General features: G+C 43.8%; 1 protein-coding gene across 1 annotated transcript in view; it reads left to right on the top strand.

Annotated features, from left to right (window-relative positions):
* Positions 1 to 8,142: 8,142 nt before the first annotated feature.
* Positions 8,143 to 26,900, top strand: part of cacna1g (calcium channel, voltage-dependent, T type, alpha 1G subunit) — a 298,872-nt gene continuing 280,114 nt past the window's right edge. The window contains exons 1-2 of the mRNA XM_055890508.1: positions 8,143 to 8,927; positions 9,866 to 10,177. Coding sequence (XP_055746483.1) covers positions 9,873 to 10,177 — 305 coding nt within the window. The 5' untranslated portion in view covers positions 8,143 to 8,927; positions 9,866 to 9,872. The remainder of the gene's footprint in view (positions 8,928 to 9,865; positions 10,178 to 26,900) is intronic.

The following is a 26,900-nucleotide window of genomic DNA, read 5'->3' as shown; positions in this document are numbered from 1 at the left end:
AGAAGAACAAAATGAAAAATAAAGTTAAGTCTTTGACGGAAATGACAAGATGTATTTTACTGACTACAACAGAGGAGGCTGGTGGGAGGAGCAATAGGAGGACGGGCTCATTGTAATGGAATACATGGAATGGCATCAAACATATGGAAACCAAATGTTTCACTCTGTTTATTCCATTCCAGCCATTACAATGAGCCTGTCCTCCTATTGCTACACCCACCAGCTTCTTCTGGACTTCATGGTTCGCTAATATTGAAATGGAGAGGGAAATAAATTATAAAAGAGAGTGATGATAAAAAGCCTATGTTGAAAAGACGAGGGAGTAAATGAGTCAAAAGGGAGTAGAGAGAGAGAGAGATTGAGGGAGAGAGAGAGAGGGGAAAGAAATGGACCGATAGAAATAGATAAAAAAGGATAGCAGGATAGGAGAAAAGAGGGAGCATGTAGAAATAAAAAGTGAGACTCAATGTAATGAATGGTGTGACTAAGACATGTAAACCAGAGGATAATTGGAGATTATGCTTTCCAGACTATAGCACCGCGCTTCATTAGGTAATATGCCATTAACGCACACATACACACACCAAGCACACACTAAACACCAAGCACACACTAAGCACTAAGTACACACACCAAGCGCACACACACATACACACACAGTCACACACACACAACACACACACACACACACCATTAACGAAGCAAGTCAAGGGCTCAAAGGATACCTTCATCACAATATATCATCCATTTCTGTACTTTCACTGTCATTCTCACTCTTAATTTAATGTTGTGTCTCTCCTCATTTCTGTCTAATGCTCCATTTTTTCCCCTTTCTTTCTGTTCTTGTGCTTTCCCATCATTTCACTTCTTTATAGTAGAGTAAAAAATATTCCAGATGGGCCTTATGCAACATTACAGCTTCATTGCTTCTAATGGCGGAAGGGTGTGTGTGTGTGTGTGTGTGTGTGTGTGTGTGTGTGTGTGCGCGTGTGTGTGTGTTGCTGACTGATTGTTCAGTATTTTGAGAGAGCCTGATGTCCAGGGACAGTTGGTCAATACTATACAATACATATAATCACTGTTCCTTTAACTGCCTGAGAGAGTGCCCTTACATTTTTGGCGCGGAAAATACATGTATGAATACACGATTGAACAAATCACGTGAAAAATGTAAGGGCACTCTCTCAGCCAGTAAAAGGAACAGTTATTATAGATATTGCATAGTATTGATAACCTGGCCCAGGCTCTCTTAATATCCTGAACAATCAGCCAGCAACACACACATACGCTTGGGCGTGGACACATATGGGCCTATTGTGATGACACATATAGATTTTCACGTCAATTTTTCACATGGTAAAAAAAAAGAATCACGGACACGTGTGAAATTTCACATGGATTTCTTTTTTGCACATTCCCCAGTTGCTGCAAATTTCACCACATTTTTGGGGGGGTTATGGTTGGACACAGCAGCCTTTTAACCCCATATGGGCCTTGCTGGCAGGTTTCCCCCACAGCTCCCTCTGCTGGGATCTCTTGATTGTGCCAAAACTGACTGTGAAGTTCTAATTATGCCCACATGTGTGCTATTGTTGTTGTGACATTGATTGCCATTGCCTTGCACGCTGAAAAAGGGCTCATACCCAAACCATTCGTGCAGCAATAAAAATATGTCAATCTACCGGAGTGGTGTCCTATTTCTGTTCTTTGGACCATATACGAGGATCCAGCACCCGATTTAAGTTTATATAAGCTGGAGTCGAGCACGCTATTTAGCTTTTCTTGCAGGCAGATGCCATTTTGTTCTCGTGACAGAAGGGATCATGCTTTGGGACAGCGGTTAGGAGCCAAAGTGTTTGTTGATTTTTCTGTTTGGATATTGTTGTCTGTCAGAGTAACTTTTGTTTTTGAAAAGTGGGATAAGAATAAGGACATTTGGTCAAATCCACCTCCTCGGGAGCAATCAAAAATATCCACTGTATTTCCTTTGCTTCCCGCCGTGCTCCACAAGACCTTCTCCCCTCGGCTGTGATTCTCCCTCGGTCACCCTACTGGAGCTCCAGTTCAGGGGGCCCACACAGCGCCCCGTCATCCCAGGGAAGGCAGCTCCTCCTGGGGTGACTTTCTCTCAGAGGCGACTGAAGGATCCTGGAGCTCTACAGGAGCCAAAAATCACAGAGCTGGAGTAGACTCAAAGAAAAAGATGAAAGAAGAGAAAGACAGCTCTGAGGGGCTCTTCTGTCTCTTTCCTTCTCCTCCTCCCTCTGTCCCTCTCTTCTCTTTCTATGTTTCTTCCCTCTGCTTCCCCCCTTCAATAACAACTTTTCTTTTAATCAATTTTTGTTTGTGAAGAAGTTGTACTAATTAGGAAGGGAAATAAAAAAGAAAATGAAAACAGAGGAAGAAAGGAGGAGAGGAACAAGAGGAAGAGCGTTCTCCTGTCTCTGAGGTGATCTATTAGTGATCTGATCCATGCCAGACCTCTCTGATGAGTTGAATGAGTAGTGAGCTACAGAACCATGTCATTACCGCAGTATAAATAATACAGAACTCAAATATTCCAGTTTCAGACAGACGGTGTTCTGTATCCTAGGTTACGGAGAGTTCTTGCTGGTGGGCATATGTCAGTGCTCTTTACCCAATAGTCACATAGAAATGTATAAATACAGTATTATACATTTTTATATCATAGTTGGTATCATACACTATTATGATGTAATTTAATACCATCCAGTTGTGTTACTTTGTAATTGCCCCATCGAAGGTGTTAAGTGTTTAGATTGATATAGTCCTCTAGGGTTTGTATTGATGTATTGACAGATGTACAGACAGATAGTACACAGACCAGCCCAGTCCAGAGCAGACCAGACTAGCCATCTCACGGGTACACCATTAGAACACAGGGTCAGGGGTGAAATTTCTTTGTTTTCACACTAATGTAGGCTTACAGTAGGGTGTCGCAAAGTGCGTTACAGTTCAGTAAACTGATTGCGCAATGTAATGTAAAATGTAATGATCAGCGTGTACATTCAGCAATAAGTCGTCTGTGTGCCCTAAGACCCGCTGAGCTCAAGCCTATAAGTATTTTATCTGGGTACGAGCATATGTGTTGTGGTCTCAGGCAAGGATACACATCATTCAAACATGGTTTACGGTGCATGTAAAATCTTTGTGTTACATCTTGTCCGCACCTAGTAGTGTAACGTAATGGGCTAACACTGTATGTAGCATTAACATAATGGGCTAACACCGTATGTAGCATTAACGTAATGCCCTAACACAGTATGTAGCATTAACGTAATGGGTTAACCCAGTATGTAGCATTAACGAAATGGGCTAACACAGTATGTAGCATTAACGTAATGGGTTAACCCAGTATGTAGCATTAACATAATGGGCTAACACTGTATGTAGCATTAACATATTGAGTTAACACAGTATGTAGCATTAACGTAATGGGCTAACACAGTATGTAGCATTAACGTAATGGGCTAACACAGTATGTAGCATTAACGTAATGGGCTAACACAGTATGTAGCATTAACATATTTAGTTAACACAGTATGTAGCATTAACGTAATGGGCTAACACAGTATGTACCATTAACGTAATGGGCTAACACAGTATGTAGCATTAACGTAATGGGTTAACCCAGTATGTTTGCAATAACGTAATGGGCTAACACAGTATGTAGCATTAACGTAATGGGCTAACACAGTATGTGGCATTAACGTAATGAGCTAACACAGTATGTAGCATTAACGTAATGGGCTAACACAGTATGTAGCATTAACATATTTAGTTAACACAGTATGTAGCATTAACGTAATGGGCTAACACAGTATGTACCATTAACGTAATGGGCTAACAGAGTATGTAGCATTAACGTAATGGGTTAACCCAGTATGTTTGCAATAACGTAATGGGCTAACACAGTATGTAGCATTAACGTAATGGGCTAACACAGTATGTAGCATTAACGTAATGGGCTAACACAGTATGTAGCATTAACGTAATGGGTTAACCCAGTGTGTTTGCGATAACGTAATGGGCTAACACAGTATGTAGCATTAACGTAATGGGCTGACACAGTATGTAGCATTAATGTAATGGGTTAACCCAGTGTGTTTGCAATAACGTAATGTGCTAACACTGTATGTAGCATTGACGTAATGGGCTAACACAGTATGTTTGCTATAACGTAATGGGCTAACACTGTATGTAGCATTAACGTAATGGGCTAACACAGTATGTAGCATTAACGTAATGGGCTAACACAGTATGTAGCATTAACGTAATGGGCTAACACATTATGTCTGCTATAACGTAATGGGCTAACACAGTATGTAGCATTAACATAATGGGCTAACACAGTATGTAGCATTAACGTAATGGGCTAACACAGTATGTTTGCAATAACGTAATGGGCTAACACAGTATGTAGCATCACCGTAATGGGTTAATTTAACACCATAAGAAGAGAGCTGCTGAGGAGAGGAGGAGGGTGATGGGAGAGTGATCAATGGAGTCATTACCTCTGTAGGACAAAGTTCAGTCACACAGCCTTGGGAGGGGTAACAACGGGTCATTAACACACACCACACACACACACATGTAAAGCATTTCACTGGAAGTCAAATTTGATTTGATTTTGAAATACACTTGGATGTACACACACACACACACACACACACACACACACACACACACACACACACACACACACACACACACACACACACACACACACACACACACACACACACACTCACACACACACACACACGGTCCTGGATGGCTTGCTTTGTAGAGCAGGACACTTGCACTGCCAAGGTTGTGGGTTCAATTCCTGTGGCCACCCATTATTTACACCTCAGCCCACCTTAGGTAAGAGAAGACATTGAGTGATCAGAGACCCGTGCAGAGAATGAAAGACAGAGTTTTGACTATAAAGGAGAAGGTGTCAGACAATAAGAGGGAATATATAGAATGTAAAGATCTATAGCCTCATTCACGTTGTATCTGAGCAGTCCGTAGCACTGTGCCGGATGTCATTCCTTTCAGTGGGGACCGTCCACAACTGAGCGGTATCGCAGAGCCCCTTTGCGGTTGAAAGCTCCGTTGCAAAACGGATGCAGCTTAATTTGAATTTTTCCGAACTTTGTGTCATCACGAGTGCAGCCAGAGTCTGTCAACAGAACAGGAAGTTACCAAACCACAGATCAAGATGAAAATCTATGGTTTTTGCCAATGGCTTTATGGGATAGATAGCTTGTAAACAATGGCCCATTCCTGTAAGGGAGTACTATTTTAATAGTAATGTTAAATAATACACATTGGCTGTTAAGCTAATTATACGATTGTTGCCTCCCATTTTAGTTTCTTGTGATGGTAGTGCTGTTTGTTTTTGATGATAATTATTAAGTAGAGGTTGCTAGCTACACTATCTTCAACCTAGCCTACCTTTTAGCTAGCTACAGTAGCTAGCTAGCTGGTCTGTAAACTAGCTTGACTTGCTAGAAAGTTAAAGAAACAAGTTGTGGAAAAAGCAACTAAATGAAACATGTTTTATTATCACCTGAAACAATGTGTCTCTCCTGTCTTGAATGAAAAGGTCATGAGATTGGGTGAAGATGACGTACGGCGTGATGAAATACGCCACAATGTGTAAGGGGCGTACTGGTGAGGTGTCCTACAAATGTAAACTTGTTATACTAGTCATACTAGAAAACACATCACCGGCTGATATTACTTGAAATGAAACAAATCTAACAACAGTCCCCTTTGGGACTATTCCTGTTCATCTTTGAACATCAAGGAAAACAACATGAATTACATTCAAAGATCAATGAATAACTGTATAGGTATGACAAGGCGTGTATGGAATGCCATGAACAACTAGAATTCATTCTATGGTGGGGATATTGTGCGTCATCAGCATTGATGCTGTAAGTCACAGTTGGCCTGTCAATAAGGTGTAGCATTTTAAATATTCAAACCAACAACAGCTACCCTCTTTAGGGTGGCCCTAAATACATGTTGTGTACTGGCCTCTTTCTCTACACACACAGAGGTAGTCGAGCGGAGAAAGTTAGCCATAATGCTCAAAGGATGGATACGCTATTGGATAACTAACAGCTAGGAAGGATAGGATGGAAGGGAAATGGGTTGTAGATATTGATTCCTCGCCTACTCTTGGATCAATAATTTTACACAATAATGAAAATAAAGTGTTACGCAAGGCAGGGTGGTAAGATAGGGAGGAAATAAAAGAGGTGTGATTCTCTCTCATTGTGTGTGTGTGTGTGTGTGTGTGTGTGTGTGTGTGTGTGTGTGTGTGTGTGTGTGTGTGTGTGTGTCGTTGCAAATCAAGTCATGTGGCTAACATTGATCTGAAACACAGACTCCAGAGTGTGGCTTTAACTGTACTCAAACTACTTCATGTCTCACCACAGTGTGGTAGGGACAAACTGTCTCTACATTACTGCCTTTCAATAGCTATGGTATACCAGCCAGGAAAGAAATCACTAGTGAGATGAACATTATAATCTGAGAGAATGCACCTTCAGTGCCCTAGTTTTACCTGTTCAACTCTGAGATGTTTTGAATGTGCAGCAGCAGCACTATGAAAACCTCCCCACTAAAATATTTTAATTCCAGGAGAGGCAGGGGTATCTCCCTCTGTCAGCTGAACAGACAGTGAAATAACTGACATCTAAATCCCATAGCAAAACACACTGGCTCTCCGCCTCAGGCTGTGTTGCTTCCTAAACCAACTCTGTCCTCCACAGAGAGAGAGAGAGAGAGAGAGAGAGAGAGAGAGAGAGAGAGAGAGAGAGAGAGAGAGAGAGAGAGAGAGAGAGAGAGAGAGAGAGAGAGAGAGAGAGAGAGAGAGAGAGAGAGAGAGAGAGAGAGAGAGAGAGAGAGAGAGAGAGAGAGAGAGAGAGAGAGAGAGAGAGGAGAGAGAGAGAGAGAGAGAGAGAGAGAGAGAGAGAGAGAGGAGAGAGAGAGGAGAGAGAGAGAGAGAGAGAGAGAGAGAGAGAGAGAGAGAGAGAGAGAGAGAGAGAGAGAGAGAGAGAGAGACTTTTGTTTACTATTTCACTTGTTTGGCAATGTAAACATGTGTTTCCCATGCCAATAAAGCCCTTTGAGTTGAATTAAGAGAGAGAGAGAGAGAGAGAGAGAGAGAGAGAGAGAGAGAGAGAGAGAGAGAGATCTTCCTCTCACGGCCACCCTCACCGGCTGAACACGCGCACCCCTTGCACGAGGACGCCTGGCTGCCGCGCTTCCATCCGCAGCATTCCAGAACAGTTCTCTGCTCCTCTAGCGCAAGACCAATCGAGCCGTGACATCAGCCTCGACCACATACACACAGGCGCGCGCGCGTGCACAGAAACACGCTGTATCCTATGTCGCTGGCTCTATGTTGTTAGTACATAATATGCTTCTCAGTTGACTGCTGCTGATGTGGATGATTCCTGCTGATAACTTAAAAAGTGTTATAGTTGCTATTATAAACTGGCTGGTTCGAGCCCTGAGTGCTGATTGGCTGACAGCCATGGTATATCAGACCTTATACCACGGGTATGACAAAACATTTATTTTTACTGCTCTAATTACATTGATAACAAGTTTATAATAGCAATAAGGCACCTCAGGGGTTTGTGCTATATGGCTAATATAGCACGTCTAAGGGCTATATCCAGGCACTCCGCGTTGCTTCGTGGGGAAGAACAGCCCTTAGCGGTGGTATATTGGCCATATACCACACCCCCTCGTGCCTTATTTATTAAATAGATTATTGGTGCAGAAATATTGTATAACACATCACACGTGTGAAGGTGACGGTGGAAACGAAGGCATCGTTTATATCACATGGAAATATTTTTTTTCTTAAACTTCCCATAATAAACCTGTCGCCCAATCATCAAGTAGCTTTGGTTAGATACCAACACTTCCTCGCTTATCATTGGCCAATAGTTGACAATCGGATTCCAGCTGTTTCCCCTCCCTCCTGATACATTTGAGACGGACACATTTCTAGGCCAATAGAATAGTAGAATTAGATATAGTTCGTTTCTGGTTGGTGGATTGGCGGTTAGGGAGGAGAAGTTGAATCCAATTCCAGCTGTGCGTGCGTTCTGAGGAGCGGATTCTTGGTGGGGGCAGCCTCGCCGAACGAAAAGATTCAGGAGAAAGAGAGATATAGGGAGATACTTTTGTGTGGTAATGTCGGTAATAATGTGACGGAACCTTAAACACATAATTTCACAAGCGCTGCACCCATAACCCGCGTATACGCAAAGGATGCCTTATGGATGTGTTATTAGAGCGGAAATGTTAAGTACTGTATTTAAATTATGAAACACTTTTAGGCTGGGATACATACAGGCGCTTAAACACCTCATGTTTGGATGAATGGAGTGAACACATTTGGATACTAAAACCGAGGACGAAAACGAGGAGAAAACGAATTGTTTGTTGATAGTTTTTTTTGTATTGATTTGAGTTGAGTTGTTTTGACTGAAGTGGGAAAGAAGGGGAGAGGGAAGGAATAGGAGAACCAACGGTGGGGATTCTGCTATAAACGCCAGACCGGGATTTGTGTCTGGAATCGGACCAGGAATTAGACAGAATTCCAAGATATTACAAAGGGAAAGGTTCTATGAAGAGTCCGTGGAGTTCCGAGAGAGCTCGAGACTAAAAACCATGCCTGGCGCATGATGCCCATAAACCCGCTGTAGCGACCACCTGGAAACTATACAGCCCGCAAGACGCACGCACGTACCGACTCTTTTCCTCCCTCTTGCTCGCTCTTCTCTCTTCCCTTCTTCCCTGCACGCGCGATTCGGGCTGCACTTTTGCCACGAGAATCCATCATGCGATGACTGAGCGGGCTTTGGGCACATCTACTGATTCTATTACAGGTAGTACATCAACAATTACAACGATACCAACGCCTGTTTTTGTTATCGATTATGTTATGTGGTTGGTTTACGCAATTCCAAAAGCAAACGACTTTCGTTTAATAATCCATTGATTCTGCTAAAACGCACGATTGAAGTTTGGAAAACAGCAATATTAATAATTGTTAATTTGTTAAAGATGCAGTGTGGCATGTGATACAGTGTGGAGAGAAAATACATGGGGACGGGAATCCCTCTATCCAAAATTACGAGGCACTGCAGCTCAGTTGGACTCCTATTTGTTGCCAAATGTTGTGAGAAATTTGGGTGACATAGAATTATAAACAAGTGTTGATCGTTGTAAAAAACACATACAGTAGGTTAGTGTCAAAATAACCACAGATTTTCGTTTAAAACTGACTTCTCTATTGGAATGAACGCATTGGGAGGTGAATGCATATTTGGGTGAAATCTAATAACGGATCCCGCTTCTCCCCACTATATTCTGCTCCAATATTTGGATTTAATTGTAAGCATATGTCTTGGAGACCAGAAACCCTTATAAAGAATGTTGTACAAGCCTGGTATAAAATCTTAATAACGAATTTTTCGTTTTTCCCTAAATATCCTTTAATCTATTTGAAACTTTCCATTTAGTCTATGCAACGAATATGAATTTATCCATCAACAATAACAATAGTCCTCCTAAATAGAATCATCCTACACACACTTTAATGATGCCTAAGTATGTAGACAAATAGTTTTTTTTGTGCATAATCCTTCTGTCATTCTTAAACTACGGTTATGTTTTGCCCAAATATATGGAAATAATTATGGACATATACAAGTCTTTATTTTGAGCGTCTTGAGACGACATTATAGTTGAATGTTTACGCATTTCTATGTTGGTGATATTTATGAAATCATATGTTTATATTTCCTCCACCCCTCCATCTCAGGGGGTGAATGATGGATGAGGATGGGGGAAATCTCTCCGGTGACCTCCGCGCCAGGGACACAGAGGGGCGCTCCTCTCTCCCCAGAACTTTCATACGGCTCAACGACCTGTCTGGGGCCGGAGGAGGAGGCGTAGAACGCGGCGAGGTGGAGCCAGTATCACCGGGACCTGATGGACTCTCTACATCCGGGGAGGAGGCCTCGGCAGGCGGGGATGATGAGCTGCCTCACCCCACCCTGGCTCCCGTCGTGTTTTTCTACCTGAAACAAACCACCCCTCCGAGGAGCTGGTGTCTGAAGATGGTCTGCAACCCATATCCTTTTACTTAGAAATACTAGCTGTCAGTTCACTCATGTGTGCTCTGCTTGGATCATGGGATCATCTCTTATATATCCATACCCGCACACACATCTGTGAAGGTAAGAAGCACCTGCTTTTGGTTATGCGCTCATCCAATCCTCTCAGATCTACGTAAGTGCCTTGGGTTTACGTCTTGAGGTTGATTTGGGATTCAGAGTATCTGGGTAGGTCTATAAGGCTTTATGGAGACCCATGTGAAAATCATGCCTCTTATAATCTCTCTGTCTGTTAATGTTATTGCTTGCAAAGAAGTCGGATAAATTTGCCCTTAGAAGCTTATTTTAGGTCAGATTTTTGAGTTTCAAGGGTAGTAGTGGAGTTCAACAGACATCGGGTCTTAGTTCAGGGGTCAATCCATGGCTTGCACCTATCAATTTGTCCTGCTGGATATCTGGTGACCTCATGAAATTGAGGTCAGATATGACTGAGTATGAATATTGCTCTGCAATATGGACAATATAGCATTGGCTGCAAGGCCTTATAAAGAACACAGGCCATATATTGATTAATGTGTCTCGAGGGGTTGCAGGCCTATACTTGTTCATTTCACATTTCAAATTATTTGCTCCTGATTTATTTTATAATTTAGCATTTTTCCTGATTAGAATTGATTGATTAATCATAATTACAGGAGGCGGTGAACATTGATGGCCCTCCACACACACGCACACACGCACACGCACACGCACACGCACACGCACACGCACACACACACACACACACACACGGTTTCATCAGAAGTCAGTTCTGTAGCGCTGAAAGAGGTTATGTTCTAACTAATTTCTTGATACATACCTGTGTTGTTGTTTATTGACTGCTAGCTCTGTGTTGTTGTTTATTGACTGCTAGCTCTGTGTTGTTGTTTATTGACTGCTAGCTCTGTGTTGTTGTTTATTGACTGTTAGCTCTGTGTTGTTGTTTATTGACTGCTAGCTCTGTGTTGTTGTTTATTGACTGCTAGCTCTGTGTTGTTGTTTATTGGCTGTTAGCTCTGTGTTGTTGTTTATTGACTGCTAGCTCTGTGTTGTTGTTTATTGGCTGTTAGCTCTGTGTTGTTGTTTATTGACTGCTAGCTCTGTGTTGTTGTTTATTGACTGCTAGCTCTGTGTTGTTGTTTATTGACTGCTAGCTCTGTGTTGTTGTTTATTGACTGCTAGCTCTGTGTTGTTGTTTATTGACTGCTAGCTCTGTGTTGTTGTTAATTGACTGCTAGCTCTGTGTTGTTGTTTATTGACTGCTAGCTCTGTGTTGTTGTTTATTGACTGTTAGCTCTGTGTTGTGTCTCTGTGTCTGCGAATGTTACAGTAGTGGAGTCTAGTCCTTTATTAAATCATACTAGAGAGAGAAACCGGTTATCGATTCATAAGAGCACAGACCCACATTGATTTAGTTCACCCCAGAGAGGAGAGAAGAGATATAACTAGCTTGATGTGTGTGTGTGTTTGTATTATGGCAGATATGTGGAGCATACCTAGACTTCCGTGGGTTTTTTGTGTTACAGTGGCGGTGTGTGTGTTGTGAGGCTGCAGTGTTTAGGTAGATGCTCTTGGAGCAGCAGCCCTCTGAAGGGGAAAGAATGCTGGTTTGGCATGTGTATGTGCTGGCTTACACACACGGTGATGTCTGCTGTGGACCAGTGTGTGTGTGTGTGTGTGTGTGTGTGTGTGTGTGTGTGTGTGTGTGTGTGTGTGTGTGTGTGTGTGTGTGTGTGTGTGTGTGTGTGTGTGTGTGTGTGTGTGTGTGCGTGCGTGCGTGCGTGCGTGCGTGCGTGCGTGCGTGCGTGCGTGCGTGCGTGCGTGCGTGCGTGCGTGCGTGTGTGTGTTGTAACACAACCCAATAGAATTGACTTCTTTCACCTAATTATCCTCTCTCCGACCTTTATCCCCTCACCTCCAGTGTTAGTGTGTCTCCCTCCCATCAAAACTCTCAATGAGATGCTCGTCTCTCACTTCCTCTGTCTGTCTGTCTGACTCTGTCTCTGTTTCTCCACTGTGGTTCATATATGCAGACAGTAAACTCCCACACCAACTCTTCATCTGCCCCCAACCCCCCTGCACTATCACAGAACCCCTCCTCTCTGCCGTCCGTCTCCCTCAGTCTCCCTCAGTCCTTATCAGCGGTATGCGCCGTCAGTGGGGTATTTCTCTGCTAGAGGTCACAGCCATTGCTCTCTCATGTCCATATCTGTAAATGCCAGCAGAGCTTCTCCTCTGTTCCCTTTCTACTCTGTATCAGAGGACCAGTGGCCTCCAGGGGCTTTAGGAGCCACAGGGAGGAACAAGGCCCCCAGAGGGAGCTCATTACCAGGGCCCCAATTTGAGGAGTGAGACCCTCCATCGCTGGGAACTCCTTTGACACACAGCGCTCCGTAGAAGGACAGGCTGGCTGCTGAGGTCTACAGGCCCAGCACCCAGCCAAGAAAAAGGAAACAATTTTAGGGAGACATTGACTGGCCAATCAGTTCTGACCTCTAATGCTTTGATGTTGTGCTTGTGCTCTATGAGACACGACACATGCTTTGTTCACCCGGACCCCTGTTAACTGCAGTGACATTGACATTAGGAGGAACCTGTGCCGTACCAAACAGAGGGACAAGTGGTTGTGATGTGGCGGTAGGTAATTGAGGGGATGCTAAGTTGGCCTTTGGAGAAGTCGGAGAGGCCAAACAATGTGAGAATATACAGACTGAGAGTCTAGAGCGGGAACTGGCTGCCTGCTAAATCCCTGCTTAGAGAAACAGGGGAAGGGAGGGAGGAAAAGAGAGATAGAGAGCGAGAAAGCGGTAAAGAGAGAGATGAAGGGGGAGAGAGAAGGCGAGAGAGAGAGATAGAGGGACGGGGAGAGAGCAGAAGAGAGAGAGAGAGGGAGAGAGAGAGGGATGTCACTACGATTATCTGACCCGCTGTGCTGCTATATGATGGCGATGCTTAACATGGTTGCAGTGTAGCCGAGACGTAAGTGTGTGTGTGTCCGGGGCTGGGTGGCTGTTATTTTGACGTATCTGCTCCATGTTTTGCCCTTTCTGTGTTTCTGTAGCGATGTAGGAAAAGGTCAGCGGTTCTGTAATACTTTATAATCTAACTGAGATCGATCTGTCTCTGTACCCCCCACAGAGCTTCTGTGTGTGCGTGCGTGTGTGCTACTGAAGTCTCATCGCTGTTCAGGATTATGAGAGAAAACTCACATAGTGCACATACCACCACACCGGGGCACACTAGAGCCAAAGCTCTCCCAAACAGGGTTAGGACTCAAGAGTGAGCTGATCCTAGATCGGTGTCTACGGGCAGGTTCTACAGGCAGCCCCTGGTGTCCCCTGACGGCCCCTGGCTATTGTATCCAGGGCCAGGCTGAGGTAATTAGGACCCCTGGACACTCACACTGGCATTTAGGCCCTAATGAAGGACCCCCAGGGTGTCTACATTGAGTGATGTGGGGCCTGGCGCGTTGCCTGCATGAAATTCCCCCTCCTGGTTTTGCTAATAAAGACTGCTTGTGTTGGGGAGAGTGGGGAGAGAGGTCTCTGACATGCACGCACGCACGGACACACACGCACACACACACACACACACACACACACACACACACACACACACACACACACACACACACACACACACACACACACACACACACACACACACACACACACACACACACACACACACACACACACACACACACACACACACATACGACTCCCGTAGATGTCTCCTCTCTATCGGACAGCAGGGTGGTGCCAAGGCCATCCTCTAAACATGGAGGAAAGGAGAGTGGGAACACATCCTACTCTCTCTGTCCTTCCTTCTCACTCTCACTTGCTCTCTGTCTCACAAACACTCCCTCCCTCTCTCCTTCACACACACTCTCTCTCCATCCTTCATCCTCCCTCCTCTTTCTCTTCCTCCCCTACCGTGTCCCCTCCCTCCGTGTCCCCTACTGATTTAGTACCAGAGGGTTGTGTAGTCCAGTCTGCAGAGAGAGAGCGAGTGAGCTGACCGATGGCTCTCCTCTCCCTAGCACTCTATCATTGTTTTGGCTGCGGTGAGAACTTAGCGCCTCACGCTAGCTCCCATGCTAATGATTTATCGCCAGTCAATGACGTTTCAGCAAGCTTGCTGCCTTCACCAGGGTTACTCTGTTATTGCACTGGAACACTGATACGGGCCAGTATTGAAGGACACACAATAATTGATTCGTTTTAGAGTCCCAACACTTTGGACGTTAGGTCTTAATCAATTATTGATGTTGATGTGCTTTGTTTTTACGTCTCCCTTTGTTTCTTTTCTTTCCCTTTGAATCTCTTACTCCTTCCATATCTCCTTCACCACTGTAAGATAAACAAACAACAGTTGTGTGTATTACAGTGCATTCTGAAAGTATTCAGACTCCTTGACTTTTCCCACATTTTATTACGTTACAGTCTTATTCTAAAATTGATTAAAAAAATAAAAAATAATCATCAATCCACACACAATACCCCATAAGGACAAAGCAAAAACATATTTTTTTTTGCCATTGTATTTTAAAAAAATAACTTAAATATCACATTTACATGTATACAGACCCTTTACTCAGTACTTTGTTGAAGCACCTTTGGCAGCGATTACAGCCTCAAGTCTTCTTGGGTATGATGCTATAAGCTTGGCACACCTTAATTTGGGGAGTATGTTCCATTCTTCTCTGCAGATCCTCTCAAGCTCTGTCAGGTTGGATGGGGAGCGTCGCTGCACAACTATTTTCAGGTCTCTCCATAGCTGTTCGATCGGGTTCAAGTCTGGGCTCTGGCTGGGCCACTCAAGAACATTCAGGGACTTGTCCCTAAGCCACTCCTGTGTTGTCTTGGCTGTATGCTTAGGGTCGTTGTCCTGTTGGAAGGTGAACCTTTACCCCAGTCTGAGGTCCTGAGCGCTCTGGATCAGGTTTTCATCAAGTATCTCTCTGTACTTTGCTCCGTTCATCCTGACTAGTCTCCCTGCCGCTGAAAAACATCCTTACAGCATGATGCTGCCACCACCATGCTTCACCATGGTGAAGGTTTCCTCCAGACGTGACGCTTGGCATTCAGTCCAAAGAGTTCCATTTTGGTTTCATCAGATCAGAGAATCTTGTTTCACATGGTTTGAGAGTCCTTTAGGTGCCTTTTGGCAAACTCCAAGCGGGCTGTAATGTGTCTTTTACTGAGGAGTGGCTTCCGTCTGGCCACTGGCATAAAGCACTGATTGGTGGAATGCTGCAGAGATTGTTGTCCTTCTGGAAGGTTCTCCCATCTCCACACAGGAACTCTGGAGCTCTTTCAGAGTGACCATTGGGTTCTTAGTCACTTCCCTGACCAAGGCTCTTCTCCCCCGAATGCTCAGTTTGGCTGGGCGGCCAGCTCTAGGAAGAGTCTTGGTGGTTCAAAACTTCTTCCATGTAAGAATGATGGAGGCCTCTGTGTTCTTGGGGGTGTTCAATGCTGCAAAGAAATGTTGGTACTCTTCCGCAGATCTGTGCCTCAATACAATTCTTTCTCTGAGCTCTACGGACAATTCCTTCGACCTCATGGCTTGGTTTTTGCTCTTACATGCATTGTCAACTTTGGGACCTTATATAGACAGGTGTGTGCCTTTCCAAATCATATCCAATCAATTGAATTTACCACAGGTGGACTCCAATGAAGTTGTAGAAATATCTCAAGGATGATCAATGGAAACAGGATGCACCTGAGCTCAATTTCGAGTCTCATAGCAAAGGGTCTGAATACTTGCGTAAATAAGGTATTTCTGTTCTTTATTTGTAGTACATTTGCAAAAAAAAAAAAAAATCCTGTTTTTACTTATAGTCATTATGGTGTATTGTGTGTAGAACGATGAGGAAATGATTATGTAATCCATTTTAGAATAAGGCTGTAACGTAACAAAATGTGGAAAAAGTCAAGGGGTCTGAATACTTTCCGAATGCACTGTATATAATTCCTTTATAAGATAATAAAAGGTGAAATGAACACTTACTTAATCTGGAGAAACTATGTTCTGCTCCACGCTGTCCTCCTGTTTCCCTCTCCTTCACTCTACTGTTAAGAGCCCGGCTCTGAGAGCGAGAGAGAGAGTGAAAGGGATAATGTGTCTTTTTTTTGTGATACGTTTTTTTACTGTTGACAGTTGTTGCTGAACAGGTATATGCACAACAAATAGACATAGTAGCTCATATATGTTCGTAACATTCATAATGAATGTATTATTATTGAGATGCAGCGGCATTGGCTCACAGAGGCAGGTTTGACTCGGTATCTCAATGTCGATGACATCAGAGTGCTCATATATGCTATATGCTCATATATGCTATCCTTAAAGGGATACTTTGGGATTTTGGGATTTTAGCAATGAAGTCCGTTGTCTACTTCCCTAGAGTCAGATGAACTCATGAATACTATTTTTATGTCTCTGCATCCAGTATGAAGGAAGTTAGAGGTCGTTTTGTGAGTCAATGCTAACTAGCGTTAGCACAATGATAGTCAGTTAGCGCGCAGAGACATCAAAATGGGGGGGGGGGGGGGGGGGTCCAACTAAGTTAGCATATGGAATTGTTTTAAGATGGTCATATCAAGGATCATTTAGCTTTTTGATTTGGAATTTTAGGAGCCTTTTAGCTACAATTATTTGTTGAAACATTGCATTTGGTTGTAATGCAATTAGCGCATATAATAGCACAATGAACAGATTCATACATGGAAAAACAGAAGGTCAAAAAATAAATACGTTTGTTTTAAAGTGTTTGTCCTGTATCTGAGAGATATGAGAAAGATTAGGACATTATTTGTCTTTTTTTTTTACACATATTTTACAAAAACATTTGGGCACTAAACTACTTCCATACTTCCATATGTACTTCCATTCACTTTTTAAAACTGATACCAGGCTACCTTCAGACGAGTCTTGTGAGGCTTGTGAGCGTCCTAGAGCAAAACAACCGCCATGTATGTGTTTGTGTCTCAGCTTTCCATTGAGGGGTCATATTGTATTGTATTTTGCATTGTAATATGTATGTGATACGTGGTTGGGATACGACTGTGATGTGTTTGTCTTGCCTGGGTATCTTAAGATGAATGCACTAGCTATGGGTCGCTCTGGATGGGAGCATCTGCTGAATGACTAAATTGTAATGTAAATGTAGTGCTGTGTATATTTATGTATTTTATTTCTTGTGTTGTTTCCTGTTTGGACCCCAGGAAGAGTAGCCACTGCCTTGGCAGCAGCTATTTGGGGATCCTAATAAATAATAAAAAATAAAAAAAATTAGTGTGTAGCCCAAACTGTTCGGACACCACAGAAAGAAGTTGGCAGATCGGCGGTACTGGTTTCAGACGAGTCCTTTGATGCTTGTAGGGGTCATAGAGCCACACGGAGAACACCATCGTGCTCGTAAGAGTCTCATCTTTCCATAGGGTGGTCATATTAGTTCAGACACGACAGACGTTTTTATGAGAAGACTGATTTTCGGTGTGTCTCATGGTCTGACAAACACCGCTGTAGCTCGGCCACCATCCATCACACATGTGGAAGGCCAATGCAAAAAAATCAGACGTCTCTAGCTTAAACAGACGGATTTTGATGGGGATTTTTCTATTATGCTAATTAGATGTATGCAGCGGCGCGGACATCGACTCTAGGAGGCAAAGTTAAAGATACAAAATTAGATGTAGGTTTATTAGATAATACGTGATACAAAATGAAGATTGGCAAAAGTAAAATAAAAATAGGAACATGTTCAAAAAGACTGACAAAACAAACAAAAAACTCTGAAAGAGTTAAACAGGAAGTCCTGCCCAATATAACTTATAACTTGGCATAGGCAGGTTGTACTAGGCTCTGACCATCCTCCCCATCCTCTCATCAGACTGTGCAAGTCGGATTGCTATACCATATGATGTGGTTAGCGGATATGTAAAATACCTATCCAGGCGTTGTAAGATCTGTCAGGCATCAGCAACACCTGGGCAGAGGAACGTGACCAGAACCTGGACAAACCTTGGGTCAACAATCTATGGGAAGAAAGTCTAATAACCCTCAGCAAAAATACATAAACAGGCACAAAACCTCAATACCATGTTCTCATTATCACTTAGCAGACATTAACTATGATGAACATCATTTTAAGGTAGACTTATATACCTTTGAATTCTCATCACAGCAAAATATTCAGTATTTACATGTATGGGCCTATTCGCACCTGTGCCCACAAATACTGGCACGCGTTCTAGGACGCACAATGGAGCACATGACAAGCCGGTGCGGCGAGGAGTGGGACACAAACAAAACAATCAACGATATGGAAATGAAATGAGATGAAATAAAAGAAAACATCGACCACGTAAGTGTCTGAGAATGTTTATGAGTTCCTAAACACCGCATCCACTCAGAGGATCAGACAGCAGATAAATGACATGAAAGAAACAAATGTTTGCTTGACAAAATAAACTGGCAATATTAGCCAACTGAAACCCTGTAGCCTAACTTGACATGAAACAGAGCTGTAAATGAACATCTGGGCTTTGGAGAAAGCGCATTGGTAAATTCATAACTTGTTGGGGAAATGAAGTACAGGATAGATGAGCATGAAACTATTCCAAGGGACAAATGTGCGTTGGGGATGGAGCGGTAAGAGGAACACGTAGAGGTAGTGTGTACGTATCCGATAAGTCTATAAAACAATGAAAGGTGAAGGGAACACTCAGCTAATCAGCAGAACATGTCTTGTGCTCTTCTTCCTCTCTTCCTCTTCTCCTCGAGTTAAACACCTCGTGTCGGCGAGAGAGAGAGAGAGAGAGAGAGAGATTAAATAGCCCAGTTTAAAGAACCCAGGTTAAAAACAGTTAAGTGGTTAGAACTCAGAGAGAGAAATAGAGAGAGAAATAGAGTGTGAGATGAGGAGATAGAGGAAAGAAAGGCCCCCAGTTGGAGCGTAGAGTGGGGTTTCAGAGAGCATTTTTAAGAGGTTCAAAAGTAGGCCTGTACCAGTGGAGGCTGGTAGGATGAGCTATAGGAGGACGGTTCATTGTAATGGCTGGAATGGAATAGAAGGAACGGAGTCAAACATGTGCTTTCCATACGTTTGACGTGTTCGATAGCGCTCCATTTATTCCATTCCAGCCAATACAATGAGCCCGTCCTCCTCTAGCTCCTCCCACCAGCCTCCACTGACCTGTACCCAGCTACTTTATTTTCATATTTTCTCCCTCCTTTTCCTTTCCTCTCTCTTTTCTCTCTCGAAATCACAGTCTTCCCCCTCTCTCCCGTTTCTCCCTCCACCTCTCCCTACTCTCTCTGTTCCTCTGGAGAATTCCATGCGCCTTGAAATGCTTGATGCTTGCGTCTGATCATTGCTGAGAAATGCTATGCTTATCACAGGTGTGGGCGTGTCCGTGTGCAGTGTCAGATCTACAGTACAGGATCTATGTATCATGTATATGTAAGTATGGTAATAACAAACGCTCTCTCTCCATCCCTCCGGAGGGTTGCTACATGACATAGTCAGTCACATGAAGTATAGCATTACCATTATGTTCGATGAACTATTTATATGTCGTTACACACGCAACAATTCCCTGTAGGTGGTGTGTGATGTATGTGTGTGATTCACATGGCGTGCCGACTGTAGATCTCCCTGCTATGTATTTTGGATGTGTTTGAGTGTGTGTTTGTTTGGGGAAAACGAGGGCAGTAAGGGGGAATCTGATACACACCCTACTTCAAAGGATAATAGAACCCTACTGTTGTCAGCAGCGGTGTGGGTTTGTGTGGGTTTGTGTGCATGTGTGTGTGTTTGTGCGTGGAGATGCTAGCACAGCGATTGCCTTGGATGTATTGGCCACAACACTCAACACTTTGAACAATGTTATACAACCAACAAAGACTTCAAGATTCATTTCAAGGACTGATTCATCACAGATACATATTCCTGTTCATCAGACAGTGTGTGTGTGTGTGTTCTATAGCAGGTAAAAGAGGGCTGGCTATTCAGTACGAACAGGCCCCTTACTGAGTTCTGTATCCACCGGATAGATGTGCCTGTGCTACTGTGTCACTGACACCCCTCTCTCTCTCTCGCTCTCTCTCGCTCGCTCTCCCTCGCCCGCCCTCATTCCCTCTCTCCTTCTCGCTCTGTCTGTCTCTATCGCTCTCTCCCTCTCTCTCTCCCTCTCTCTCTCCCTCTCTCTCTCAATGTTCAGATCACAGGAGTTGTTATTCACACATTAATTGGCACATTCATAGCCAGTGCCGCCACCACTGATTTACACACACACACACACACACACACACACACACACACACACACACACACACACACACACACACACACACACACACACACACACACACACACACACACACACACACACACACACACACACACACACACACACACACACACACACACTGATTTACTGTGTCAGGTGGTTGTCATGGCAGATAATCCTGTCTCTCACTGCAGTCAATTAATCATTATACATTTTGGGCTTCAGGTCCAGCACAGTTGGTCAATCTACAAATGTGTTTGTTCATGTGTGTGTACATGCCTTTATGTATGCAGGTGTATGTGTTTGTCCATATGTGTATGTGTGTTTCTGTCTCTGTCTGTCTGTCTGTCTGTCTGTCTGTCTGTCTGTCTGTCTGTCTGTCTGTCTGTCTGACTGACTGACTGACTGACTGTCTGTCTGTCTGTCTGTGTGAGCACTGTATGAAGATACGCAACGCCACAGACGTCTAACTGTTGAACCTATATATCTCCCCCATGCTGTGACAATACTCACGACACCATGTTCACTATGTAATACTTCCATCAGTACCAGCCCTAATACTCTCTATGGCAGGCAGGGGATCCAACAGTGTATGAGTTACTGTATAACAGAGTTTCTCTGACCTGTCAGCATTTGTGTGTGGTGTGTGTGTGTGTGTGTGTGTTTGTGCCCTTGCGTTGTCAGTGTATGAGTAATGTGTCTCTTTGCATTTTGACTTAAGTGAGACACACGGTGTGACTATTGGGCTATGTGTGTGTAATATGTGAATGCGTGTGTGTCTGTGTGTGTGTGTCTGTGTATGGATGTTTGTGTGTTCTTCTGGGTGGGTATGGGAATGTGCGTGTGCTGGTATTTGTTGTTGTATTTCTTTATTTGTCTTGTCAGACATGTGTAGTGCTCTTCCCCCATGACTCTAGTGGCCTAGTTAACAAATGAACATGAAGCCAGTTAAAACCACAGACTGACTCCCTATTATGGGAGGGAGTGAGGGAGGAGAGGGAGGGAGGGAGTGAGGGTGCCAGGGAGGGGAGAAGGAGAGTGGGAGGAGGGAGAGGGAGGATAAAAGGATAAAATGAGAAAGCCAGGGAAGGGAGAGACGGAGGGGATGTCAAGACGGAGCGGAGAAGTAGCAAGTAAAAGAATGTTAAAGAGAGAGAAACAGAGACGGACATAGAGGGAGAAAGAGAGAAAATAGAGAGATACCTTTACTGATGTGTTTGCATCAGTCCCTTCCCGAGTACGTCTGTGTGTCTGTCCCACTTCCCGTACGTGTGGGTGTCTGTCCCTCACTCAGTGCTTGTGTGTGTCTGACCCTTTCTGTGTGTGTCCCTCTGAGGGCATTCCTCATTCCTCGATTTCAAACCCTCCCTTCGCTCTTTTTTTCTCCCTTTCTCCCGTTTACCCCTTACTCTTTCCCTCTCTCCCCCACGACTGCCTCTCCTACCCCTGCTGTCTTTTCCTTTCTCCCCTATTCTCCCTCCTAACCTCTCTTTCTCCATCTTTCCCCTCCCTCCCTCCCTCCCTCCCTCCCTCCCTCCCTCCCTCCCTCCCTCCCTCCCTCCCTCCCTCCCTCCCTCCCTCCCTCCCTCCCTCCCTCTCTCTCTCTCTGTGGGCTGCCTGTGTCGTGAGATGGCTGTTAGTTTATGTAGGCTTCTAGCCAGGATTTTCCTACCAGCTTTTTCTCATTAAACCATTGTAAGAGAGAAGAGGGGGCTTGGATGCACAGAATGGCATGAGAGGGGTATGAGGAGAGGGAGGAGAAGGAGAAGGAGAAGGAGAGGGGGCAAGATGGGGGGAGAAAGGGAGAAGGAGGAGAGGAGAAGGAGAGGAAGGAGAAGAGAGGCGATGAAGAGACAGGGGAAAGGGAGGAGGAGAGGGAGCGATAGGGGGGTGAGGGAGGAGGAGAGGGAGTGGGAGGATGTACAGTATGTATGGTTTAACGTGCTATACTTGTATTGGGCATCTGAATCTGGTTACCTTCCTTCGCTTAGTTCTGTCTGCGTGCCCAGACTTACCTAATACCTAAACCCCCCTCTCGCCTTTATTTCTCTCGCTCCCCCTTCATTCGCTCTCGTTTACTCCTCCCCCTTCTCCTTTCCCTCTTTAGCCATACTTTCCCTCCAACTTTATTTTAGTCAGACCTATTTGTTCTTTGATTTCCTTTTAAATAGGGGCCCCTCTTGTTTTGTTCTCCCTCCCTCCTTCTCTCTCTAGTCATATTAACCCATTTCACAACAAGCTAACAGGCAGACTGGTAGCTGTTTTATCCATCCTTTCTGCTCTCTGGTTTATTTCTCAGGTGTATTTTATTCTTCCTCTCTTCTGTCCTCCCTCACTCTTTGTCTGAGCATATCTCCTACCCTGATTGAGTTGATGTAGGTACACATTTCAAATATGGACAGTCCAGGGATATTTTATACCCAAAATGACCAAACCCGACACTTTTGGGTGACATAAATAGGAAACAAATAAAAGAATAACAGTAGGCTGCACCAACATTAGTTTCCGTTCGTACAAAGTGTGGGGTGAAATGCCACAGTAGATTTGCCGTGGTAAACTATTTCTATTTTAGGGAAGGTTTGTCAAATAGATAAATTGCCATTAGTCTGTTAAAAAAGGTTGTTCCGATGACAATACCAACCAGAGGGCGAACAAACTGTATCTTTGATATCTTGAACGACTTTGATTGCAAGCAGGACTGAGGCAACTCCGACATCATCTTTTAGGGAGCGGTAATGAGGTGACCAATAATGGTTGCAATTAAGATCAGCTGTGCGGGGGAGTTTAGCGCGCATTGATGGTTTAACGAGACATCGGGCTCTATTCGATCAGATCCGCTTTAGCCGACATCTGCATAGCGATTGTTTTGGCGGTGTCAGAGGTGGAACGGCGTTAGAACTGTCCAATCCACAAGCTTCTCCTGGCGTTATACCTAAACTGGACATTGCCATTGGCTGCACGGAGTCGCATTAAGAGAAGTCCCATGCAGCCTTGTTTACATGTTGGAACACTGGAATGTGTGATGTAATCTACACATTGATTAAGCTCATAGAAATCCTCATTATTTCATTGAGTGATTTTCAGTTTGAGCGTCATTATTTATGTATAGTCTACAGTTTCTCGTTCTGAACTTCTAACGCGAGTGGGACGGGTGTGGCTTCGTGATAATGACTACGAGCAGCTGCTCACCGATTTGACAGCTCTAATGCAGTTACACCGCCAACCCCCCCCCCCCCCCCCAAAAAAATCAGATATGCAGGTGTCTGCTATCGCCGCTTAACGCTAAACACTTGATCTGATTGAATCGAGGCCATCAGCTGGTGATAATGTAGTGCCATCAATGGTTGCAATAGAGGCCCCATATTTGATTATATTCCAATAGGCTACATTCTGTAGAATACCATTAGAATATCCATTATCACATAACGAAAGGAGTGAAAACTGATAACAGGCTACTGTGTTTCCCTGGCTGAGTTGATGAGCTCAGTTGATTGACAGATGTAAGCCTACTGTAGAATGGTAAACTCTCCTCCATTGCGGCTGCTCCACCACGTTTTATAGTTAGGCAATGTATAATTTGTCACTTTAGTTCTGGTCTTTGGTGTGGATTGAAAGCCTGTAATGTGTGGCTTTAATATTTCATTTCATAAAAGCTGTCCAAATGTTTATGCATCTAAGCCTATCCAAAGATGAGTTGAGCTGGGACACTTTTCTTTGATGTGTAAATTATCAGACTGTTCGTTTTACTTCTTGAAAACATTTACATAAATGCAATTAACTAATTTAGGCTATAGGCCAGGGCTCTCCAACCCTGTTCCTGGAGAGCTCCCCTCCTGTAGGTTTCTTCCGACAATCCTTGCTCCTCTCCCCCATAAATCTGTCATCATCATCCATAACTTTTTAATAATGTCTCTTTTTGTCAAACCACTCGCCCTCGTCAGGATTCAAACTTGTGAAAGGGTTCATGTCTTAAGCCTAAACACCACAGGAGTAAAATGAGGTTATTCCCAATTAAGAGAAAGGCCTTCATTTACACATTTAAGATCCATTTGACATCAAAAATGTAACGTTAGGACGAAGTTGTTTTGATTGTAAATCAAGGAGGTAATTGAAGACAGAATTGTTGGAAGACGTGAGAATGACAAATATACTGTAATTGTTTGAAATCAGTGCACATACAGCAGCACACGTGTTTATACAACGGAGCATTCAAAGACTGACGCGAATTGATCTCAATGTAATTCACGTATTCAGCTAAGGGCTTTTGTGACTGGAGTGAATCAAGGAAGGGAAGAATACTGTTGACTAATACATCAATGAAATGGATGCTGTATAGCTTGAAAAATAGTAATACAGTTAAACAAACACCACAGAGGGACACACAAATGAACACAAATAATTGCAATTCTATATAATTAACTGAAAAAGGAGGGAGACTGATCGCTGGCTCCATCAGAATGAGGAGGAGCAGAAGGACAGGGGCTGACTGAGGAACAGCCGAGCATAGATGTAGTGTATGTGGAGGATGGACAGAGGCCCGGATGGGCTGGGTTGCCACCTCTGAGCAGTACAGTCCTCCTGGCTGAATTCATCCCGAGACATAGCCCTGGTGCACTCTCTTTCAGAACTGTGTCTCCTGAAATGGCAAGCAACCTTCAATCGAATCAAATTAAATCAAATCCCAATTTATTCTTCATATACACAGGGTACAGCGGGGTGTCAACGGTGCAATGGAATGCTTACTTGCAAGCTACCTCTCAACAGTCTAGTGAAATATCAAAATATCAAAAGTAACAACAATAACACTAAGACAAGTGGTAAACAAATATGAAAAGTTATAAAGTAGAAGTAAAACTATCAGTAACGGTATGTACTATGAAATGTGCCATTGTCAACAAGGAGATCAAGTGAGCAGTACAAAACAAATAAAAAGAATAATAGCAGCAGTGTGTGTGTGTGTGTGTGTGTGTGTGTGTGTGTGTGTGTGTGTGTGTGTGTGTGTGTGTGTGTGTGTGTGTGTGTGTGTGTGTGTGTGTGTGTGTGTGTGTGTGTGTGTGTGTGCAAAGGCCGTGGCTTTTGTGGAGCGATAGGTAGCGAGTGACAGGTGGGTGACAAGTTGTCGATCTGTTCTGAGTATCTCTGGTTCGAGCCCAGGTTGGGAGAAGGAGAGGGAGGGAAGCAATATTCAAATCAAATGTTATTTGTCTCATACACATGTTTAGCAGATGTTATCGCGGGTGTAGCGAAATGCTTGTGTTTCTAGCTCCAACAGTACAGTAGTATCTAACAATTCACAACAATACACAGTGGAAACAGTCTCTTAAGGTGCAGGTTATACAGGTGGATAGCTTTTCAACATTTTTATGGCCTGGTGGTGGATGCTCTGGTCCTCTCTGCCAGACTGAAGCGGAGAGAACAGGCCTTGGCTGAAGTCTTTGGTGATTTTTCGGTGCAGCTGCCTCACCGGGCGGTGATGCAGCCAGACAGGATGCTCTCAATGGTGCATCTGTAGAAGCTGGTATCTTCCAGGACAAGGCTCCAATCTAGCAACTTTTTGAAGATGGGCCGCTTCATGTCTGCCGTGGAAATAAGACGTTTGGAATGATCAGGTTCAGATGTAAAATGCAATCACAGTGAGCAGATGTACATATGGAACATTAAATGAATAGTGTCTTAACCTTTACCTAACATCTCAACTTGCTCAGCACATTAGTACAACACACACACACACACACACACACACACACACACACACACACACACACACACACACACACACACACACACACACACACACACACACACACACACACACACACACACACACACACACACACACACACACATACACACACACAAACACACACACACACTTGTCATTTGACAACTTCTCAAAACAAGCAACTAGCTACTTCCTGTAAATACTGTAGCTAGCTAAGTTATTAACTAACTGATGTAGCCTAATGCACTGTTCTTACCTGCTTGTGCAAGATATTCCAATCAAAACAGCAGACCACAAAACTTCTGATTTCAGAAAAAAAGATAACATAAGACCCAAAGTTTTAAAACATTAGAGACGGAGAGGAGGGACGCTCCTCTTCTAGTTCCGACCAATACCATAGCTCTGTTCTCATTGGTCAATTCTTGGTTACTTCTTGGTTGTGCTGGTGTCTCAGATTGGTTAACGAGTGCAATTCTTGGTTACTTGTTGGATGCAGATGGCGATATGATTGGTTGTCGCAAGTAAAAATGTCCTTTACTCACCGTTGTCAGGGGGCACCACGGTACTGCATTGTATACAAACACCACTTACAGCTGCCCCCTGGAGGTGATTCTAAATATTTATTTTCAGATATTAAAATACTTCTGGTGCAGGGTTATTTTCCTCCTGTGACGAAAC

This window comes from Salvelinus fontinalis, chromosome 30 (genome assembly GCF_029448725.1).
Source record: "Salvelinus fontinalis isolate EN_2023a chromosome 30, ASM2944872v1, whole genome shotgun sequence".
Classification (NCBI taxonomy): Eukaryota; Metazoa; Chordata; class Actinopteri; order Salmoniformes; family Salmonidae; genus Salvelinus; species Salvelinus fontinalis.
Note: the sequence above shows the minus strand (reverse complement) of the source record. Positions and strands in the feature narration are given on the sequence as shown.